Source organism: Phoenix dactylifera, unplaced genomic scaffold, assembly GCF_009389715.1.
Source record: "Phoenix dactylifera cultivar Barhee BC4 unplaced genomic scaffold, palm_55x_up_171113_PBpolish2nd_filt_p 000328F, whole genome shotgun sequence".
NCBI classification, from domain to species: domain Eukaryota; kingdom Viridiplantae; phylum Streptophyta; class Magnoliopsida; order Arecales; family Arecaceae; genus Phoenix; species Phoenix dactylifera.
The window spans coordinates 453,591-473,758 of record NW_024067792.1 but is presented as its reverse complement, the minus strand read 5'-3'; the positions used below and the strand labels follow the sequence as shown (position 1 = coordinate 473,758).

General features: G+C 38.8%; 2 protein-coding genes across 3 annotated transcripts; one reads left to right on the top strand and one right to left on the bottom strand.

The window, feature by feature from the left end:
- Positions 1-210: 210 nt before the first annotated feature.
- LOC103708843 (cytosolic Fe-S cluster assembly factor NBP35-like) lies at positions 211-10,374 on the bottom strand. Its single transcript, XM_008793936.4, has 3 exons — positions 10,249-10,374; positions 10,041-10,142; positions 211-1,338 (listed from the first exon to the last, which is right to left on the bottom strand). Exons 1-3 carry the CDS (start codon positions 10,289-10,291, stop codon positions 437-439), a joined length of 1,047 nt encoding a protein of 348 aa, XP_008792158.1. The 5' UTR covers positions 10,292-10,374; the 3' UTR covers positions 211-436.
- A 122-nt stretch (positions 10,375-10,496) lies between these two features.
- On the top strand, positions 10,497-18,568 carry LOC103708844. Of its 2 annotated transcripts, none has more exons than XM_008793937.3 (2): positions 10,497-10,756; positions 17,221-18,568. In XM_008793937.3, the coding sequence occupies exons 1-2, from the start codon at positions 10,576-10,578 to the stop codon at positions 18,198-18,200; spliced, it is 1,161 nt and encodes a 386-aa protein (XP_008792159.1). In that variant the 5' UTR covers positions 10,497-10,575; the 3' UTR covers positions 18,201-18,568. The 2 variants fall into 2 exon arrangements, with proteins under 2 accessions (XP_008792159.1, XP_008792160.1); XM_008793938.4 differs by having other exon boundaries at positions 10,498-10,756; positions 17,237-18,568.
- Positions 18,569-20,168: the final 1,600 nt, after the last annotated feature.

The following is a 20,168-nucleotide window of genomic DNA, read 5'->3' as shown; positions in this document are numbered from 1 at the left end:
CTCGCCAAAATAAAAGCATGACACAACGTAAGCAGTGGATGAAACATGATCTGCGAGAGAATGGATAGAACATGAGGATGTAATTTTATGGTGGCAAATGAATGATGAAATTTAATCCACACCCAGCACTTGTTTGAGTTCGGATGGGGAAATGGGAGTCATAATGGTGGGTTACTCCAGTAAGACGAACAAAAGAGAGATGACAGAAGATGATGAGAAGGAGGATTCATAATTCTGATTCAACATTTCCTCCATTTTATACAAGATCAAAGCATAACAGCTACAGAAGTACAAAGCCTGCGTGTAACATAAAGTGGATTGCAGAATTTAATTTTTGTAAGATGAACAGGTGAAAATAAAAGCCCAGAAAACACAAAACTGTGAATAAACAGCTATTAAAGCTGCAGAATAGCAATTCTGCATTAAAATTTCGCAGCTACTGGTGAGCTGCAACCAGTTTCTCAATGATTCTTCGCAGAGCAGGTGCACTTGTACTGCATTTTTGGTCAGCAAAACACGACTGCCCTTCCTCAGCTGCCTTGCAGAGCTGTGGATCCATTGGCACTTTACCAAGAAACGGAACACCCATTTCCATGCACATCTTTGCCGCCCCACCCCCACTGCTATCAAAAACCTCACTACATGTAACCATGGAAAGCAGCTCCGGAGCATTTGTTTTAATATAATTCAGTGCCCACTCTGTTACATCGTTCTCATCTCCAGCCTCGCTTAATTTTGCAAACTTGAGATCAGGGATCGACTGCCTCAAACCACTCATGTTCTCCACAACACCCAAGACCCGGATGCCAACCTTCTTACAAAAGCTAATCTCTTTACGCACATCGATCAAAGACACCTGTTGTGGAGTCGTTACAATTACTGCACCATTTATTCCAGTGGCTTGCAGAAACTGTACAATTGAAATGTGCTCATCGGATGTCCCGGGAGGAGCATCAACCACGAGATAATCCAGCTCTCCCCAATGCACATCCTTCAGGAACTGCTTGATGAGTCCATTCTTGCGAGGACCCCTCCATATAACAGCCTCATCAGGGTGGGGAAGCATGAACCCAATAGACATGACCCCGAGGTTTGATTCAAGGTATATCGGGGACCAGCCGAGGTTGCTTTGGTGGATGTCCTGCCCTTCAAGGCCTAACATCTTGGGGATGCTGGGCCCGCATATATCTATGTCGAGGAGGCCAACCTGGTAGTCCATGTCAGCCAATGCAAAAGAAAGCTGGGCTGAGAATGTGCTTTTTCCAACCCCACCCTTCCCGGAGAGAACCAGTATCTTGTGTTTAACAGTAGCCATCCTCTCCACTATAGCGACCAAGTCTGACAGAAAAATTTGATGTCCCATCAATAACTTAGTCAGAGGTTTGTATGTTACAATTTTCACAAACACAGACAATGATATCACTTAAGAAAATTAATGTTTTAAATTCTAAAATGATGCATACTTAGTAAATGATACAGCATACTATATGTGAACAATTTTACATGCCTGTGCGCACTGTCTGTTTGCATAATGAATGGTTTCAAGCATGCATCAACTGGCAGAAAACTTAAAAGCGGACTTAAAGGGCTTCAGGATATATGAATGTGGAAACAATGTCTTCCTAAACAAGTGAAGACAATTTAATCATGCCAAGAATATGTAATAATGAAAGTAGTAATCAAAATGATAATAGTAATAACAAATAGTAATAACAATAATTAAATAGCAACAATAACAACAATAAACAATAATAACGCCTCTTCTGAAATCATGATACACACTTGAAACATAATCAAATAACTTAATTACCAACTTAATTTACGGAGCTGTCCAGCACACTAACCAGGTTAGGAGTGCCTCTACAGGATCTTTCAAAGCATATTTTGATGCAATATAGATTTTGCCAAAAATCAAACGAAATATCATGTATTATATTCTAAGTGGAGATGGCTCGACTTATCAGAAACAAAATATGAAGCCCTAGCACACAAATTTGTTTTCTGCTTTTTGGTCCTAAGTTGTCTGTTGTTGCTATCAAAACGAGAACCTCCAGGATAATAACCCTCCTCCACGTAAGTTTGCAAACCATTTCCTTTGTTACTGCAACTAGATAATATTGTCCAGAGTCACCTTCCACAATCCTTGCATATTTTTTATCCTGCCATGCATCACTTGCAGGCTGCCTTATCTTTGATGATATACATATTGAATATAAGACAGTTCAATATTTCAGAATGTTTCTACAAGACTTTCAACTTAAAACCAAACCCAATAGGTCTCTGCAGTTCCTGATAAGGTTGATTTACCATTAGGAAGGTTCAGCCTTGATCTACACTTGCACTAGATCCCTATCCAAGGCCAGGCCTAGCTTAACTCATGTATATAATAAGTTGAGACCAATAGAATACCAACAAACAGGTGAAATATAACGCTAAGTCATTGACTGAACATGGAAAGAAGTAATGCAAAATATTCAAGTTTTAAGAACAAGATTTTAATTATGTAGGATCAAAAATAAAGGGGAAAAATCAACCACAGATTTAAGCCAGGATGAATAACTATGACACCAAAAGAATCCCCTAACACAACACACCTAGTTAGAGCACCAGTTGAAGTATTTATATAACTAATGTAAATAATAAACACTAATATTATAGATTTGTTGCATAAAACGTTTTACCAGATTCAAAGGTTATCACCAAATAATAATTAATCCTGAAGTAGGGGATGTGTCTTTATGCAAATAGATAGGCATAGGCATCAGCACGGTTACGATATCTCAGCTTGGTTGAAGTTGGTTTGCAGTTTGCACCAGTGCAAGACACAAGAAAAGAGCAACACCACTATTGTTCTTTTTCTACACCTCCCAAGTTAACCAGATCACTATTTCATGATGAAGCTACCATACAAGTTTGGTTCGCTAGTTCTTGCAGGGAAGACAGAAGTCAGCACACCTTTGGACCCAGGGAAGAATTTTAACATTTCCACCTCAAGCTTCTAACTTCAGAAAAGCTCTTTTCTGAAGTTTAAAAGTCACTGGTGGGCTGTTTTTAATCTTAATAATAATATGAAATATTAGGTTTTTTTTTTTCATAAATTGGAAATTCATAAAATTAGGTTGATCTTAATCTTGCTAATATAAATAATAATAATAAAGAGAAATGAGTCATGGAAGATTTTTTGATTTTCAACCCCATAGGATCTTTTAAACCTGCTTTAAGTATTACCTTCATATACATAACATATTTTAAATAAGGTCATCTTAATGGCATGAAACAAGCATGAATAGCTTATAAGGACTTTTATCAATATGTATCAACCTGCCATTGGTAATTCTCTCTCCATAACGACTATCAAATGAAAGGCAATGCTAGATATATACCAATTCTCCACTCACTAATCCAAGTTGGACTCTTCACATGTGATGATCTCACATAGGATTCATTTTTTGTTGGAAAAATTAGTTGGAAAAATTAGTTCTGTTCACATGAAAATTAAAAAAAAAAATGTCATTTTCAGAACCAATGAGCTAGATTGAACCATTTCGAGGTTTGGGTCAAGGTCCACAGTTCAACTGCAGTTGGACTGCAGTTCTACCAGATAACCCAGCCTTTACATATTAACTTCCATACTCAGTCCGCCTCTTTTTTTCCCTCTAATACATGAACTCCGCTCCTCCCTTCTCTATTTCCCAACCCAAGCCCTCCACTCCTCCCTTCTCCACATCCTCCCATTCTGGCATCTTGACTCCCTAGTAACCACCTCAATTCCCAACCATCACAGCTTCAATTTCCCTCCATTGACACCTGGAGTTTCACAAATTAAACCCCTTCCAGTACTCAGCCCTTCTTGGCTCCCATAGCCTCAACCCCCTCTGGCCCAACTCTTCTCTAGCACCACTGTTAACCCCCCCTTCAATGCTGCCCAAGCGCCCTTATTGCCCCACTGCATCGACCCCCTCCGATCACACCACCTTGTCAGGTCCAAGAAAAGATCAAGACAAGGATGAGGAGAATTGTTGATCTAGTTATTGCTGATGGTCACTTCCATGAGTAGGAAGAAGATGATGAAGATGAGAGAAAATGAGATTAAGATTCAAGGGATAGGGCCTCTTTTTTTTTAAAAAAAAAAAAATCAATCAATTTGGCTAGATCAAATGAGCTGTTAACTAGAACAGTTTGAACAGTTAAATCTTCAGCTTAAGCAGTTTGGATGGATTTTATCTAAAAGCCAATTTAGACTCAACTTGACTCACCATTGCTGGCAGGTGATGGGTCAAATAGGTCAACTCGGCTAGTCGGGTTTCAAAGCACTAATGATAACATGATTCAACCTTAACTCTTATCTCACAAATAGATTTGGGAACCCTAACATATCTCATACATTTCTTTTATTTTCTTTTTCTTTCTAAGATTACTTTGAAGTCTTTATATAATGTAGTTATTATGGTATAGCATAAGGCTGCAAATGGGTTGGGTTGACCCGTGACTCAATCCGACCAGACCCAACCCGGTTAGACCCGACTCGACCCATTTTAGAGGACCCATGGGGCCGGGTCAGGTCCTAAAATTGGATCTGTTCCATTTTCCGGGTCGGGTCTGGATTTACTGAATTCAGACCCGACCCGGCCTATTTGAAATTTGGATAATTATGGGTTTTCAGTCCTATGATATGACCCGACCCGCTCCAAATCTGTAAAATTACTTGGGCTTATGGGTTGCAGCCTATGGGGATGCAAACACAAGTTCTGAAACCATGGATGGGTTGGCCCGAATCGGACCCAACCCGGATCCGAATCGGATCCGAATTTTTTGGGTTGGGTCCGGGTTATACATGGACCCGACCCGACTCGACCCGAATGACCCGTTGAGTCAAAAATTGTAGCAGTGGATCCAACCCGATTCGATCTTCTATTGAGTTGGGTCTGTATCCAAAATTAGGACTCGAACAAAAAACCGTGTTGGGTCGAGATCACTCATGACCCGACCCATTTGCACCCCTAGTATAGCATTAATTTTCTTTTAAATATTTGTGGAAAGCAAAAACACATTCAATTCTCATCATACTTGATATGCATAGGAATCAAGTATATAACATATTTGGCTATAAAGCAAACCAAATTTATTTTTTGTTGGCGCAAACCAACTTTATTTCAATTATAAGAAATGTAATTTTACTTGGGCTAGTTTTTTTATGAGACTCACGGGCTTAATATTTGCACCATATTGATGATATGCTTGTTCTATATGAGAGACCTTGCTTTCTTAATCTAGACTCTTTTACAAGAAAACCTCAGAATTTTTTTTTACTATTGTATTAGCTAAAACTATGTAAAAAAAAAATATGCCTCTTATCAACCAACTAGACTTACAAACAAGGTATGCTGAACTGGTACCGGTAGGCATACCGGTGGCCTACCGGACTGGTTCGGTTTGTTTGGAACCAGAACCGGTATCGAGCCCGTACCGAAACGGACCCAACTGAAGCCGGAGGAGACGAAGGCCTAGAGAGAGCGAGCAAGCAAGGGAGGGAGGAGAGGCCTCCACCGCTCGTGGAGGGCTACCCGGGGGGGATGGCGGAGGCCTCTCCTTCACCCTCCCTCCCCCGCTCACTCTCTCCTTCTCATCTTCTTCCCTAGCTCCGACTGGGTTTGGCCAGCACGGGCCCTGTACCATTTTCTATGGCTGAACCATACCAGTCAGAGTCTAGACCGGTACGGTACGTGCCGAACTAGCCGGTACGGGCCGGTATAGCATACTATGCTTACAAATTTTCTAGCATGCCCTCTCTTGTCTAAATTGGCTTTGCCATTCCAAGATTAATGTTAGATTCAAAGCGAACTACAAAACATTCTCCCACATTTTGTTACCTTAATTAAATACTTTTTCATTTTTTTAGTATCCTTTACAAGTATAAATAGTTTTATAGCATCAATACTTGCAAACATAATCCAGCTTGAAATAATGTGCAATCTTCCAAACATAATATGCCATTCCATATCCACAAAAGGAACTTCAAAAATGATTCTAAACGCAACTAGTCATCACTTGACAGAAAAAGGAGCACATGTACACTAGATCTCAGCTTGTTGCATGTCTTAGTTTTCATTGCTAGTCACATGGATTAAGGACGAGCTTCATAATTTATCATATTTGTTTTGACTGAAGAAAAGAGCACTTCTGGAGAAAAAACATAAAAATAGATTATTAAATTAAACAAAATATTGCCATTGCCCAGCAAAATATTCTTCCAAAAACAATCCTGCTCTTGATTGTGCACTTCGCTTATGCCTCGAAAAACCATTAGACATGCCTACAAAACATGGACCAACAATGCATACTATGTGACAACCAAACCTCCATATCTTAAAATAATGAGAGAAAACAGGGTTAGTCTGACTTAAATCTATACATCTATATTTATTTGAGACTTTTGCATATATAATCCTCAACATATGCCTTTTGGACATTCAACCCTCAAAACATTGTTATTTACAAAAATACTGCTCATTTCAAAAATTTTTGCAGATTTGCCCATAAAGTTAAGTTTCTGCCTAGCAACATTTGGAGGCTCATATGGTCTGGAAGCTCATATTTGCGTCAACTCCAAGCTGTATGATGTCCTTTAGCATCAATACCCATCCAAAATTGTTCCAATGGTCTGGTGACTTTCGTAATAATTGTTTTACACCATACCCTTCCCAAATGTCACAAACTAAAACAAAAAATATGGATGGGAGTAAATGATATTTTAGTCATTCAAGCCAATAATAACCATTTAGCAATGGCTTCAGGCATTTGGCACAACAATGCTTAATGGGATGTGTCGGCAGAGGCAAACCATATGCTAATATAACCTTTTAGCGATAAATGTGCAATAAGACATATTCCAAGGGGTATATATGCAAAAATATCTGAATATTATGTATAAGTAAATGGAAGAAAAGAACTTAAAAGGGAAAAAAAAATCTTTTTAATAATATCTCTAACCTAGAAAAATGTTAAAAGGCCCCTTGGAGTGGGAGTTCTATGTTTAGGAAGTTAAGGAGAGGAGAATAACAAGGCTTCATGACCTGGCAGCTTTAACTTGCTTTGAACAAGAATTCTGCAATTGTTTAAAGATTCAGAGGCTTTTACTGGGTTCATAGGAGAAAGATGGACGAGCTGATTATGCATTAGGTTCATTAACATCAAAAAGAAATGGTGTGGATGTGGTTAATCACAAAGGCCTTAGGCTGCGAAGAAGTTGCCAGCGTTCTTGCTAAAAAAAAGTAGGTATTTGATGGGTTCGTCTCATGCATGCAAATGTCCTTATCCAATGCCAGCTTATCTTAGAAGGTGCTTTTTGTTCAACTGGTGGTTGCATTATCTTAGAGGCTAAAAATAGAATAATGAAAAAAAAAAGATTTTTTATAAAGAAAAACCATGATGGATTACATGAACCATTCCTAAGTAAAATCTTTTCTAGAATAGGGTTTGTGCTAGGTGACGACACCATGCATTTCAAAGAATTAAAAGGAGACTATTAGAAACGTCAAACAACGATAAAGACCAAGTTTTTAATTTGTTGGTATAATTCAAAGTACCTCTCTTTCTAGATGATATAATAAATCAAGACATCAGAATTTGGAGAGAATAAGCTAGACTTGGAAATAAGAGCCTGTAGTAAACCTTATAAGCAATAGGCGATCAAAAATTAATCAATCTAATTCAACAGGCATGGTGTCTCTCCAACATATAAGGCTACATTACTAGAAGTCCAAGAAGGTCAGATTACGTGTAAATATATGACACACTTAAACATGGATCTAGGTCTCATGTGTGAACTTATTGAACTCCAGGCATAAAACATTCAAGCTTGACCCACATGAAATTTACTGGTGTAGTTATTTGTCAAAGAAAAAAAAACACTGGCATATGATAAAATGGATTTTGTGGATGAAATCTACTTGATGTCAAATATTTATAAGTGTAGAACTCACTTGAGAGGACAGTCATGGTTTCCTAGCCACAAGACTAAGCTACAGGCTGTGTATATCATTGAATGCTTGGGTTGATTGATCACCTTGTTAAGTGGACTATGAAACAGAGAATCAAGTAATACCGGGAGATGGTATGAGATCTTATAAATCCGGAAGCTTTATTCAAAAGACTATCACAAATCTTCGTGAACATCAAAATATATGGGAAGTCCTGCCAGAACTAATTATTAAGACTTGCAAAACCAGATGATGCGAGAGAATGCCAATACACAGAGCCATTGAGATCCACATATCACATCCCTTAGGGTCTGCATGAGTTATAACGAACCAACAGCTAAACTTCTCATATTTACCAACAAACAAAGACTAAAGAAAAGATGTTCGCTCATGACATTATAATGCGAGGAAGTCATCTCCAAACCAAATGAACTTTGGGTAGGAAGTAAGCTGAGCCAAGCAACAAACACCAGAAGAGCTAAAAGAATGACAAAAGATGTAAAGCAATACGAAAGAAATAGAAAAAGCCAAGGCAAGTTCTGAGCACAAGGTAGGAAGAGCATAAGAAAGATATAACACCCCTAGCCAGGAGATGACTAAGGAAATGTAGTTCCAAAAGAATTAAAGGGAAGGAGTAAGACAAACTTACTGGCCTGCCATAATAATGTTCCGTATATAATTAGACATAGTGCAATAAAGGGCGAAATGTCTTGCAAACAAAACAAAAAATGTAGCAGTGAAAACAGGTGCAAATCAAACAAAAAAGTCCAAAAGTTGATACCTAGAAGGACAAAAAATGACTAAAGATTGAATAAAGATTGCTCAAAAAGTCAGCAACAAATCAATACAACAGTCCTTTAGGCTTTTTTGATAGAAATCAATGTCTGATAAATTATCAGGTGGTGAAATCAGCATGGACAAAAAACAAGGAACCTCAAGATTTATTAAGAATAATCCTCACTATTTTCAAACGATATCAAAACACCAAACTACTCGACTATTACAAAGTTTCTAGACAACTGTCTCAAAATTCAAGACAACCTGCCTTGACAGAGAAAAGAAAAAGAAATGCCTAAAAACAACCTTTCTAGTGATATACACTGAAATAGAAGAATTCTGAACTGACTAAATATGAGGAGATTGTGATCATATCGCAGGTTGGGGCCTCCTGATGGGAAGACTCTAAATTATTGGCGCCTCCTGAAGGGAAGACTCTAAATTTAGATTCAAAGTCTTTGATGGTGGGGCTTGAAGATCTCATTCAAGAACGACCATAGTCATTATACTCCATTATTTCTCATCTTTCTCAACAACTGAATAACAGAATTTGATCTTCGGATTCCAACATAACATGCTTAAAATTTTGCCGAGCACATCTAATGTATTATCCCACTAATAAATCCTGAACATTGTTGTCAATTGAGAGCTTAAATACATATTAATTTTCTCACTACCAAATCTTCACTTTGATATAAAGAAGAATGCAAAATTAACAAACAACCCTTACACAGTTGTACAGAACAATATCAACCTCAAAGCTTTTACGTGCTAAGTTATCAAAGCTTTCATGTACTAAGCTTTTTCTTTCATTTTTACTCTCTTAAGTGGAAGTTTAGTAACTAAGCTTCAAATAATTAGTCCAAACAAAGTTAAGGAACCAACAAACAACATGCAACCCCTTCTGCACAAGATCGAAGAATCCGTAGCTACTACAGATGAAGATTGATTTAGACCTCTCTCTCTCTTCATTCAAAAAAAAAAAAGATTTAGATCTCTCTCTCTCTCTCTCTCTCTCTCTCTCTCTCTCTCTCTCTCTCTCTCTACAGAAAGAAGCTTCTTTGCGTACAAAACATATGAACTTTCAGGAAGGAATTGTACCGAAGACACACAAGAAGCAAGAAAATTCAAAACAACTCAAAAAACTTTAACAACCAAAAACTTAGAATCTCACCAACTCCAAGAAAACCTATCAAGTGCTATCTCTTCCAACAGAAATACGAATAAAAATTGTAGCTTTTTTAACAGAACATGGAAAAAAAATAAAGTTGAAGACAAATATACCAGGGTCAGGGCCTTTTGGAGCCGTGGCGCAGATTTGCTGATTCGGGCATCCCTCGCATGCGTCCGCCTTCCCCGCCGATTCCGACTGCGGTCCCGGGCAATCTGTAAGAACCCCCAAATATTAATCGAGAAACCCCCAAAAATCAGACAAAACACCAAAAAAAGAGCAAAAAGATTACTTTTTCAATTTAAAAAATGAAAATCTTACGCTCGTTGGCGTTCTCAGGGATTTCGTGGTTCCCGTTCTCCATCGCCCCCTCTTCTCTTTCTCGCCCCTTCTATAAAGGAGAGATTTTTTTGAAGAAAGCCTTGATCTCTTACGAAAAAGAGAGATTTTATATATAAGCATGTAGATTTCCAGAAATACCCACTATCCCTTCGACGAGTGGAGCCATCTGATATAGATCAGACGGTTGACGTATATTGGACCATGCGTTGTTTTCCCACTGGTTGGAAAAAGCTCTCACCTTTCCCTTGACTTCCCATAACGGCGCCGCTCCCGTCGTTGGTTCGGGGAACAAGGGCAGGAGATGAGATGAGATTAATCTTTCCGCGTCTTCCCGGGAGGTGTTCGTACCCATTTCGATCGAACCCCGCCCATGTGTTTGTTTGTATTCCCCTTCGACGAGGGTCCCCTACTGCTCCCGCATGGGCTGCGGCCAAGGGTTCCTCTGGGTTTACGATGCAGCGGTCGGGCACTCCGTGGCGTCCCTCAGGTACTAAAAGCGGCGGCTTTTCTCTAAAGATTTGATTTGGGCTTGCTCCATTACCTTCTGGATTGAATTTATTTTCTTTCTCCCCAAGTTTTTTTTGGAGTTCGTAAATGAGTTCGAAAAATATGACCTTTGCTCCTTTTTCTCTTCTAATTTCTTTCTCTTTTGCTTCTTCCTTTTACTTGAAATTAAGTGCAGAAATTTGAGCAATTTGTACTCTTTTGAGTAGTTTATACTCCTTTTCGAGTTATTTTGTTGGTTATTGAAGAAAAGGAGATTTCAAGTATTGATGCTTTGGTTTCTTTTTTGGTTGTCCCTGATACAATGGGTGTTTAGGAGGTGTCTGTTGAAGATTTCGCTTCTAGTTATTGCTCATAAGAAAAGTAGAAGATTATTACAGGAAGCAGTAAATAGACTGGCTCTTGATGTCTCTGCTAAATGAGGTTAACTAGTGGGCCTTATCAATTTCATGCAATTATGAAGAAACGTTATTGCAGGGATTTGGGTTATATGGTTATAATTTTGGATTCTTTTTGGTGAGTGGGATATTATGAGAGGAAGAATGTAGCAATTTAGTGGTCTGAGATGATTTACTACACCACAGGGCTTACATAAATAAGAATGTCTTTCTACTTGTAAATTATCAAAATTGCAGACTAGCTATTAGGGTGAATGCATCATCTCATGTGAGCATAAACCTGAACTTTTGTGGCTAGAAAAACGAAATAAGCGACGAAGACACGACACTAGGGGGTAGAATCTTGCATGCTTGGAATAGATTGATAGCACTTTAACAAGGGTATGTTTATGATTGCAAAAGAAGCGATTAACAAGCTTGATGCACAAACACTAGTGTTGAAGGCTGAGGAAGATTTAACTTGCAGGACTAGAAGCGATTTCATGACCAAGAAGAGACAATGGTATAAATGAAAATAGAAGCTATAAAGGTCTGCTGCTGGTTACAAGGCTAGTCCACAAAGTACTGAAAGAACTGACTGGAGCTAGAGTAATAACCATAACATCAGCACAAGATTAGGATTTTGATGGAAGAAAATCATGACAAATTTGTTTTGATCTTAAAAGGAATTCTGGTCTAAGGTGGAATGGTTAAATGAATCTGTAGAATTGTAGCCTTGATAATCTAGAATTAGATGATAAGAGGCTAGAAATGCAGGCTAGCGGTGAAGTGTATATGCTTAGAATGGAACTGGTAAGCTAGCAGCATCATGGCAGCAAGAGTAGTTTTGTGGGTGACAGTTGGAATGGCAATGTGACGTGGACAGAAATTGATTGCAAAAATCTGAAGTTATAGTAATAATATGGGAAATGATAGTTAGGTCATGTGGCAAGAATCCAAGGCAATGAAGATGGCCCCAAGACAGCCAAGGTGCAAGAAGATAATGCAAGCCACAGCTAGTGAGATTAAAGCTTACTGTTTTTGATTGTAGCATGCTTGTAGAATGCAAGTATCTGGGGAATGTCCCATAAGAAAACAATTTCCATGCTCCATATCTAAAGTATTAGTTAGCATGCACAGTAGGGAGGGACAATTAGTTGTCACTAAATATGACAGCCTGGATAGCAATGACTCTGAGAATAGGAGGTGATATGAGAAGTAAAAGAAGAGAAAAACCCTGTATCAGCCAATATATGAGAGAAAAGGCAACATTAAAAATTATAAATGTATCAAAGGAGGTGGTGGAATGTAAAGAGTGGCAACTGGCAAGGATGTATAATAAATATTCAAATCCACCTACAAAAAGAACAGTGGATTAAAATCAAGATGTTGTATAAGAAGAAATAAAATTAGAAACTTGATTGGCAATAGACGGAAGCTGATTAAGAATTTGAATAGAAGGGATAATTGATTCAAGTGAAGAAAGAAAATACTAGGTGTGTAGAATGAATTTAAAATGTGAATTTGTAAGAATGGTGAAAAAATATTAGCGTGCACCTAAAGTAGCCAAAGTTGGAGCAGATCATAGGAGAGTTGGCAAATATTTGAGATTATAAGATGGAGACACTAAAAGAAGTATATGTATCCCAGTTAACTAGATGGAGAGTCCAGTGTAGATGATTGCACTAGAAAATGGTCTCCATTTGGAAGACTTCTATGCAGATATTTGCCTTTGGTCTCCATTTGTTTAGCATTTAATTTTTAAGTTTTAGAGCTTATTTTAGTTGTATAATGGATATATGACCTAATCTCTAGTTTCGGATGATTTAGGATTTTAGATTACATGTGATCTTGTGATGTTAGATTTAAGTGCCACCTTGACCTTTTTAGAAGTTATGGGGTCTTTAACTGAGAGGGTGAGCTTTGGCGCAATAGGTTCGAAACATGGAAAAAAGTCGTCTTTCGTATCTCGAAATGACATAGATAGAGACGGAATGGAATCTCCATAGTAGCAGCTACCCTTTTGAAAGCAGCGGTGATTGATTCCGGTCGAACGACTCTGAAGAACGAAACTATCTTCCCGTCTTGCGTGACTGACCACTGCAAGTAAAGTCGAAAGTGCTTATATGCTTAACACGTTTAACCTCTCTGCAAGTAGGGTAAGGCTGCATGCATTTGACCCGCCCTAGACTTTGTAGTGGTGGAAGTCTCGTGCACTAGCCCTCCCTTTATATGGGGTCTTTAACTAGCCAACCAATAAAAAAAATGCACAAGGGAAAGGTAGGTTACAAGAACATAAGGATGCCGCATCTCTCTTAGGCATCCATGCACCCCTCCTTACTCCATCCTTATTTCCAAGTAGACCCAAGGCTAACCACAATAGTGGAGGGGTGTTTTGGGATTTTGAATATTTCTTGGGTAGCGCTTTGATTGTATATTTATTTATATGATTCTTGTGAATGAATGTAGATGAGATGTTGCATGATTTAGTAGAGTTAGGAATTTTTGCATGTCGGACACCATATTTTATCGATATCATATAAAAAGCCTTCTCTTATCACTATTCATGCTCACAAATTATCGTCAATATAAATTGCAAAAAACCCCTTTCAGTAATATTCTTTTGCTCCACTTAACCATGGACTCAGAGGTAGAAAACATCCATTTTACCTCTGGTTAACCTTAACTAGGTCCAAACCCTCCCCTTCTTCCTCCCTCCTTCCCCACCACCTCCTTCTCCTCTTTCCTCTTTCAGTGCCTTCTTCTTGCTCTCTTTTTTTTGATGACTGAAGGGATAGTCTTCTTTATCTCTTGCAAGGGCTACACACTAGCTCCCTGGGCCAATGGCAATGTCGATGCCAAGCCCACTAAGTTGGGAGTTTGGAACCCTAGAAGTTCAAGGCTTTGAAATACCTTTTTACTTACAGCATGTTTGTTGGGTCCTCTGAATTTTCCTTCCTCTAGCTATGAATCCGTAGTCTCTGGCTTCTAGATTTTGAGATTTGAAGCAATGTTGATAGATTTTTAAGGGCTTTGTCAAGTTATTGAGAAGATTTGATTGAGTAGAAGCATTGATGAGCCCCTGGAACCTTCGAGACAATGAGCACTCATCGATCTCCATTGTTCCTTTAGAGACCACCTCGACTTGTTAGAGCTTTGCTCTGAGGCTGTCCTCCTTAGCTCCTTGATCTTCACCTTCAGTTTTTTAATCTGCTCCTTCTGTTGCCCTTCTCCTCACCATCGATCTTGAACGGGAAGCTCTCTACCTTAACATGCAATTCTTTGTTCCTGCCTCCAAATGGTCGGTTCCCTTATTTAATCCATCAAACTGATCATTCTTGGAGGAATGCTTGTACATGAACTGGGATGATGACGATGGTCTCTTTGAGGTTCTTTTGCTTGAGGAGCTGAGTATGGAGACAAGACTTCTGGATGATCACGATCTCTATCTTGGCAGAGCTAGATGGACAAGGAAGGTTGTATCGACCATCTCGAGGGTATAGATGCAGGGAAGGCAGCGAAGCACTTGCCACCAGTAAGCTTGCAAGCGATGACTCACATGATGGGGAGCACACTTGCCATTGCTGGCTAGAACAAAGTAGTGTATGGCCTTGATGATCTGCTCCGAGTAAAGGATGGGGAGGGTCATGTCGAGCTTAGACTTAATATGGGGGATGAGGGTTGTCCAATGGCCATAGAGGCCAAAGGAGGTAGTGGTGGCTGGGGAAATAGAGGTGACGATAAAGGAGTGGTGGAGAAGAGAGAGGTAAGGGAATTTGGGGATGAGGAGAGATTGTGGGGGATGTGCTTGCGCATGAGCATGGACAGGGTCACGAAGCAAAATAGCTTTTTATTATGGGTTATTTTGGTCATCAAATATACAATGGTCTTCTCTAACATTTACAATAATAGCTTCATCAAGTTCCATTAATGGAAGCTTAACTGAGGTTCATTTTGCAATATATATGGATTTTCGTAGGTCTATTTGTAAATAACGATAAGGGGAGGTGGCATATATAATATTGACAAAATATGGGGTGCAATATGCAAAAAACCTATTTTCTCATCTTCTGTTTAGGCATCATTGCTCTTCTTCTTTCTCTAGTTTCTCGTAGTCTCCATTATTTCTTTTCCTCTCCCACTTTCTTCTATTTTCTATCTCTTTATCTTGCATTTTGAAAAAAAAAAATACTGGGTTTTATCATAAAAAAAGAAAACTTCAGACAAGATCTCGGATTTAATCAACCAAAAGAGTGAAAAGTTCAGCTCTAATCTACAAAGGAGCTGCATCAGAAAGGGACTTGAAGATTTCTAGAGGACTAAACTAATAAGGAAGGCCAAAGTTAGGTCCAATAAGTCGCACATTAAGTCAGTGAACTAGGAGGAAATAAAAAGACACTAATAACCTCCAACCAAGTAATTATGGGAAAGGGGCACCAGGATGCTTTAAAACCCTGAAAGTAACAAATAAAGATATGTAAATGTGCTCAAATGAGGACTAAAAAGGGGGGAAATTCTAGGAGTTTGGAGTGGTTTAATCAAATCAAAAGAATGTGCAAGCACCCTTCCAATGTTTAGATATTATGAAAACATAATCGGTCCCTCCAAATAAACTAAGATGCCCCAAATAACTTGAGATAGAAATGTGTTTCATTTTAAAAGAGGGAGAATATGTTTAAGATAGGCTATCAGTTCAGGCTGAACCAATGGTAGGAATTTTAGATCTCACAAACCAACAATTTACCTCACTTTTTCATAGGAGCCTTCATAATTAAGAGAAAGGCTTTCTAGGTGAATATCATGCCTTGAGAACGAATGGCCAAAGTCCTCTAGACACTTCTTCCTTCTGTCATCAGAAGATCAACTATTAAGCAAAACCGAGGAAATGCAGAGACACGTCAACTGGCCAAACCAAAGCCCTATGGTTCCTTCTGGCTTTGGCAGCTGTCCTGTGGGCACGCATATGAGTAGTTGTTAAATTTTGTTATGGCATGACTGTCTATCTAGAGTTCAAAGTTCATAATTGAAGTTGTACTGGCTAATTGGCAATAATTAATGGTTATAGAAATTATTAAAGCTGACCAATTGATGGGAAAAGGCATTGTAGAACCATTAAAGGTATTTGAAATCTCTTAGTTTCATCAATCTGGGAAAAATAGAGCAGATGCTGTGAGTTGATCTAAACTTTCATTGTAGAACTGTTGTATCTAAACATGACGCTTGGGCATATTGTATTGTTGAGATTTTAGGGTTGGTAATGTGTTCTATGAATAATATCCTAGTTATCAAAATATCCCTGAATATTCTCTTTTTGGGAGGCTGGTTTTCTGTACACTCTATCAAGAATAGAGCTTTCACTTGCTACTTGGTTTGTGTTGGTTAACTGTGTTATAAAACCAATGTAACTAGAAAATTCCCCTACACGTTTCATGGCTAATCCAGTCAAACAGGTATCTGTGTTAGGTTATTGCATATAAGGTATGAGTTTAATTTTTCCTCTCATATGTGTGATTACTTAAATGGTATGACTTCAGTTTCCTAGTAATTCTGCAAACTTTAGTCAATTCCCTATCTCAGAGCACTCCGTCCAACTAATTCTTTTTCCAAGTTCCCTTCCTAATTGCATTATTATAAGTCTATACATCTGCTTGGTTTTACTAATTATTATTTTTGCAGGCTCAGATTTAGGATGACCCCAAATAAGCATTTAATCTATAAACAGACAGATTATTGTTTAAGATTAGTTTCCAATTTTATCACTAAATGTTTGGCCCAGGATAACTTATAATGTGGTTCTCTTCTGATATGTTTGACCAGTACCTGAAAGTTAGGGATCAAATACTTGCCTTGGTAATATTCTCTATGCTAGCTCTTGCTTCACCCAAACAAAGACCTCTTGTTTCCTCCTTGCAAGAAAGAATAGAATCTAATTTTGTTGCTTCACATGATTATATTCTTAATTTTTGTTGGTCATAAAATCAAATGGCACAATTTTTTCTCAGTTGTCTTTTGTGCAGTCTTCTCTTTATATACCATTCTATTCCATCTCCTGTATCTAACCTTCAAGCAGTGCATGATTTTGTTAGGACCCTCCAATCGAAACGAATAACCAGCAGCATCAGACCACCCCTAGCTGCAATGACACATGCATGCCTTTCCCGTTCTGGATTTCTACCTGCGAGAAAGAACTTCGAAGGTTACATTGCCCGGACCTGCACCACACCCTCATCACAGGTATCCCAACCATCATCTCCAATGATCCTCTGCACTGGCTCAGCCCTGGTCGTGTCAGCCCATCTCACCTCTTCTGATGCACCCCAACGGTCAGAAGAGTGGTTTGCCCTGCGCAAGGACAAGCTAACCACAAGTACCTTCAGCACCGCCTTGGGCTTCTGGAAGGGCAATCGTCGGTCTGTGCTGTGGTATGAGAAAGTGTTTGCACCAGAGGCCATCACTCTTGAGGCAGCAGCCAAGGCTGCAATGAACTGGGGTGTGCTTCAGGAACCTGCAGCCATTGAGCAGTACAAGAGCATCACAGGCCGAGACGTGGGTTCATTAGGCTTTGCAATCCATGCAGATGCCAGCTATGGATGGCTTGGTGCCTCACCTGATGGCCTTCTTGGGTGCCATCCTGATGGTGGGATTCTTGAGGTAAAATGCCCCTATAACAAGGGGAAACCCGAGCTTGGATTGCCATGGCAAGCTATGCCATACTACTACATGCCCCAAGTGCAAGGCCTGATGGAGATCATGGACAGGGACTGGGTTGATCTCTATTGCTGGACTCCCAATGGGAGCAGCCTATTTCAGGTGTTTCGCGACCGTGCCTATTGGGAGCTGATGCATGGAATTCTTCGTGAGTTTTGGTGGGGGGGTGTGGTCCCAGCAAGGGAGGCATTGTTGATGGGGAGGGAAGCAGATGTCAAAGCCTATGAACCAAAACCAAAGCATGAGCTGACAGGTTTGATGATTGGCAGGAGTAGGAAATTGGCTGCAGAGGCAAGGTTGTTGTGCAGGGATATTGGTGGTCATGTAGAGTTCTTCAGGTGATGTTTGTGTTGTCATGAAGGATGTGTCCTCAACTTGGGTCTGGATGCTAGGCAGCCACAAAAATCTGATCAATCCTTTCATGGAGGTTCCTTGACTAATCATGCCTCCTAACCAGCCCCATTTTGTTGGAAAAAGGCTGGATGATGATGCGTCAAGCACCAATATCCTTGTTCTTTTAATTGTAATTGTTATCATATTGGTAAAATGATATTATTGGTGGATGTTAATTCGTTATCTCGATTGTCTTAGTATTTCAGGAAAATGGAAAACAGAAATGCAGAGGACATGGAAATCTAGTGATTAGATTTCAGTTGGATTTTCACATGTAGCAAGGAAGGAAATATTTAAATATACAGACTTTCTTTTAAGATTTCAACTTATTCCGACAATAACTGTTTGCTTACCGTAAGAGACTGCAACTCTGAATAAAAATTTGACTTGGCCTGTTGTTGCGTGTTATTAACAAAAACCTCTACAAATTTGGTTGCTTGTGCCAAAGTCCAGAGAGAATAAGAAAAAGCCTTGCATGCATCAGGTGATTGCTTGCTTGTGTTCTTTTCTTTTCTTGGTCTTGTAACCAGGTATCTCTAATATATATATATATATATATATATATATATATATATATATATATATATATATATATATATATATATATATATATATATATATATATATATATATATATATATATATATATATATATATAATTGAATCCAACATATTTATCTGGCCCATAATTGTTCATGTAACTCACAGAAACCTTCTTCCATAACACAAGATAATGTTGTTACCTAATAGTTCTAATCCAAGTAAAGCCTACCCACCGATCAAAGCCCAATCGTGTCCATCCCAAGAACACAGGTCATGCAAAAACTCCTCCCTGAAAACCTTTCCCAATTTGTTAAATGAAGCTTAGATAAAATAATCCTTCTTTTTTTAGTTATGCTTAAATTTCAATGGACGCTTGTTTATAAATTCTCCAGTTTATGAATTATATATTCGCTAAAATTGCAATATTATTATTTTTCTTAAAAATATTCAATTTTTTGAATCACATTAAAGAAGTTTTATTTGAAAGAACTAATGTTAAGGTTGGCGCCCCGTTGAATTTATTTGGATACTTTTGTATTTTTATATCCAATTATCAATTATTATATTTAACTATAAAAGAAACTAATAAATACTTGACCTGAATTGTAGATTTGTCCCACCCACATATTTTGGGTTGGCTCTAGGTCCCACCCAGTCCTCTTATCAAATTTAACTTAAATTTTGCGTCGATCCAACACAAAACTGACACTATAAATCCTACCAGGTGGGATTGATTTTGAGTTAGAAGACAGGTTAAATCAGGTTTGGTCAATGACTACTATCGAAACCAAGTAGGCATGACTCAAATTTAACTGATTAAGCTTGCTTTCTTACACCTGACCCATGGAAATTCAGCAATGGTTGCATCCAAAATTGCCAGCCTAGGCTTCTGCACAGGTTTAACAATACAAATGGCTTGCACTACACTCACTCTAAACTAGATTGTGGCCAGCCTCATCTTGAACTCAATGTAGGTGTCAAACACTTAGCGCTTCTCACCCTTGTTGGCTGCATGTCATCTTTCAGCAGATCAGGTCATTAAAACAATATATGGTTCATTCTTTTATCTTTTTTTTTTGGTGAACAACATACAGTTCATTTTCAAAAGCAAAAGTGACCGTTGAGACAACCCTCCTTTGCCAATATAGCCAAGACTACCTACCTAAATAAGGTAGAACAAACCAATGGTCCAACTCATGATTCTCCTCAGGGTGGTTATCCCCTTGGCTTGCAGCAGCATTATGCATTGAGATTAAGAACGGAAAGAAGAGAGATTGGATAGAGGGAAGGAGAGGCATGGACAGTGGGTTGTCATGGGCCGACCAATGGGACACCACCCCCGACCCCCCGCCGCAGCCTCGACATGAGGAAGGG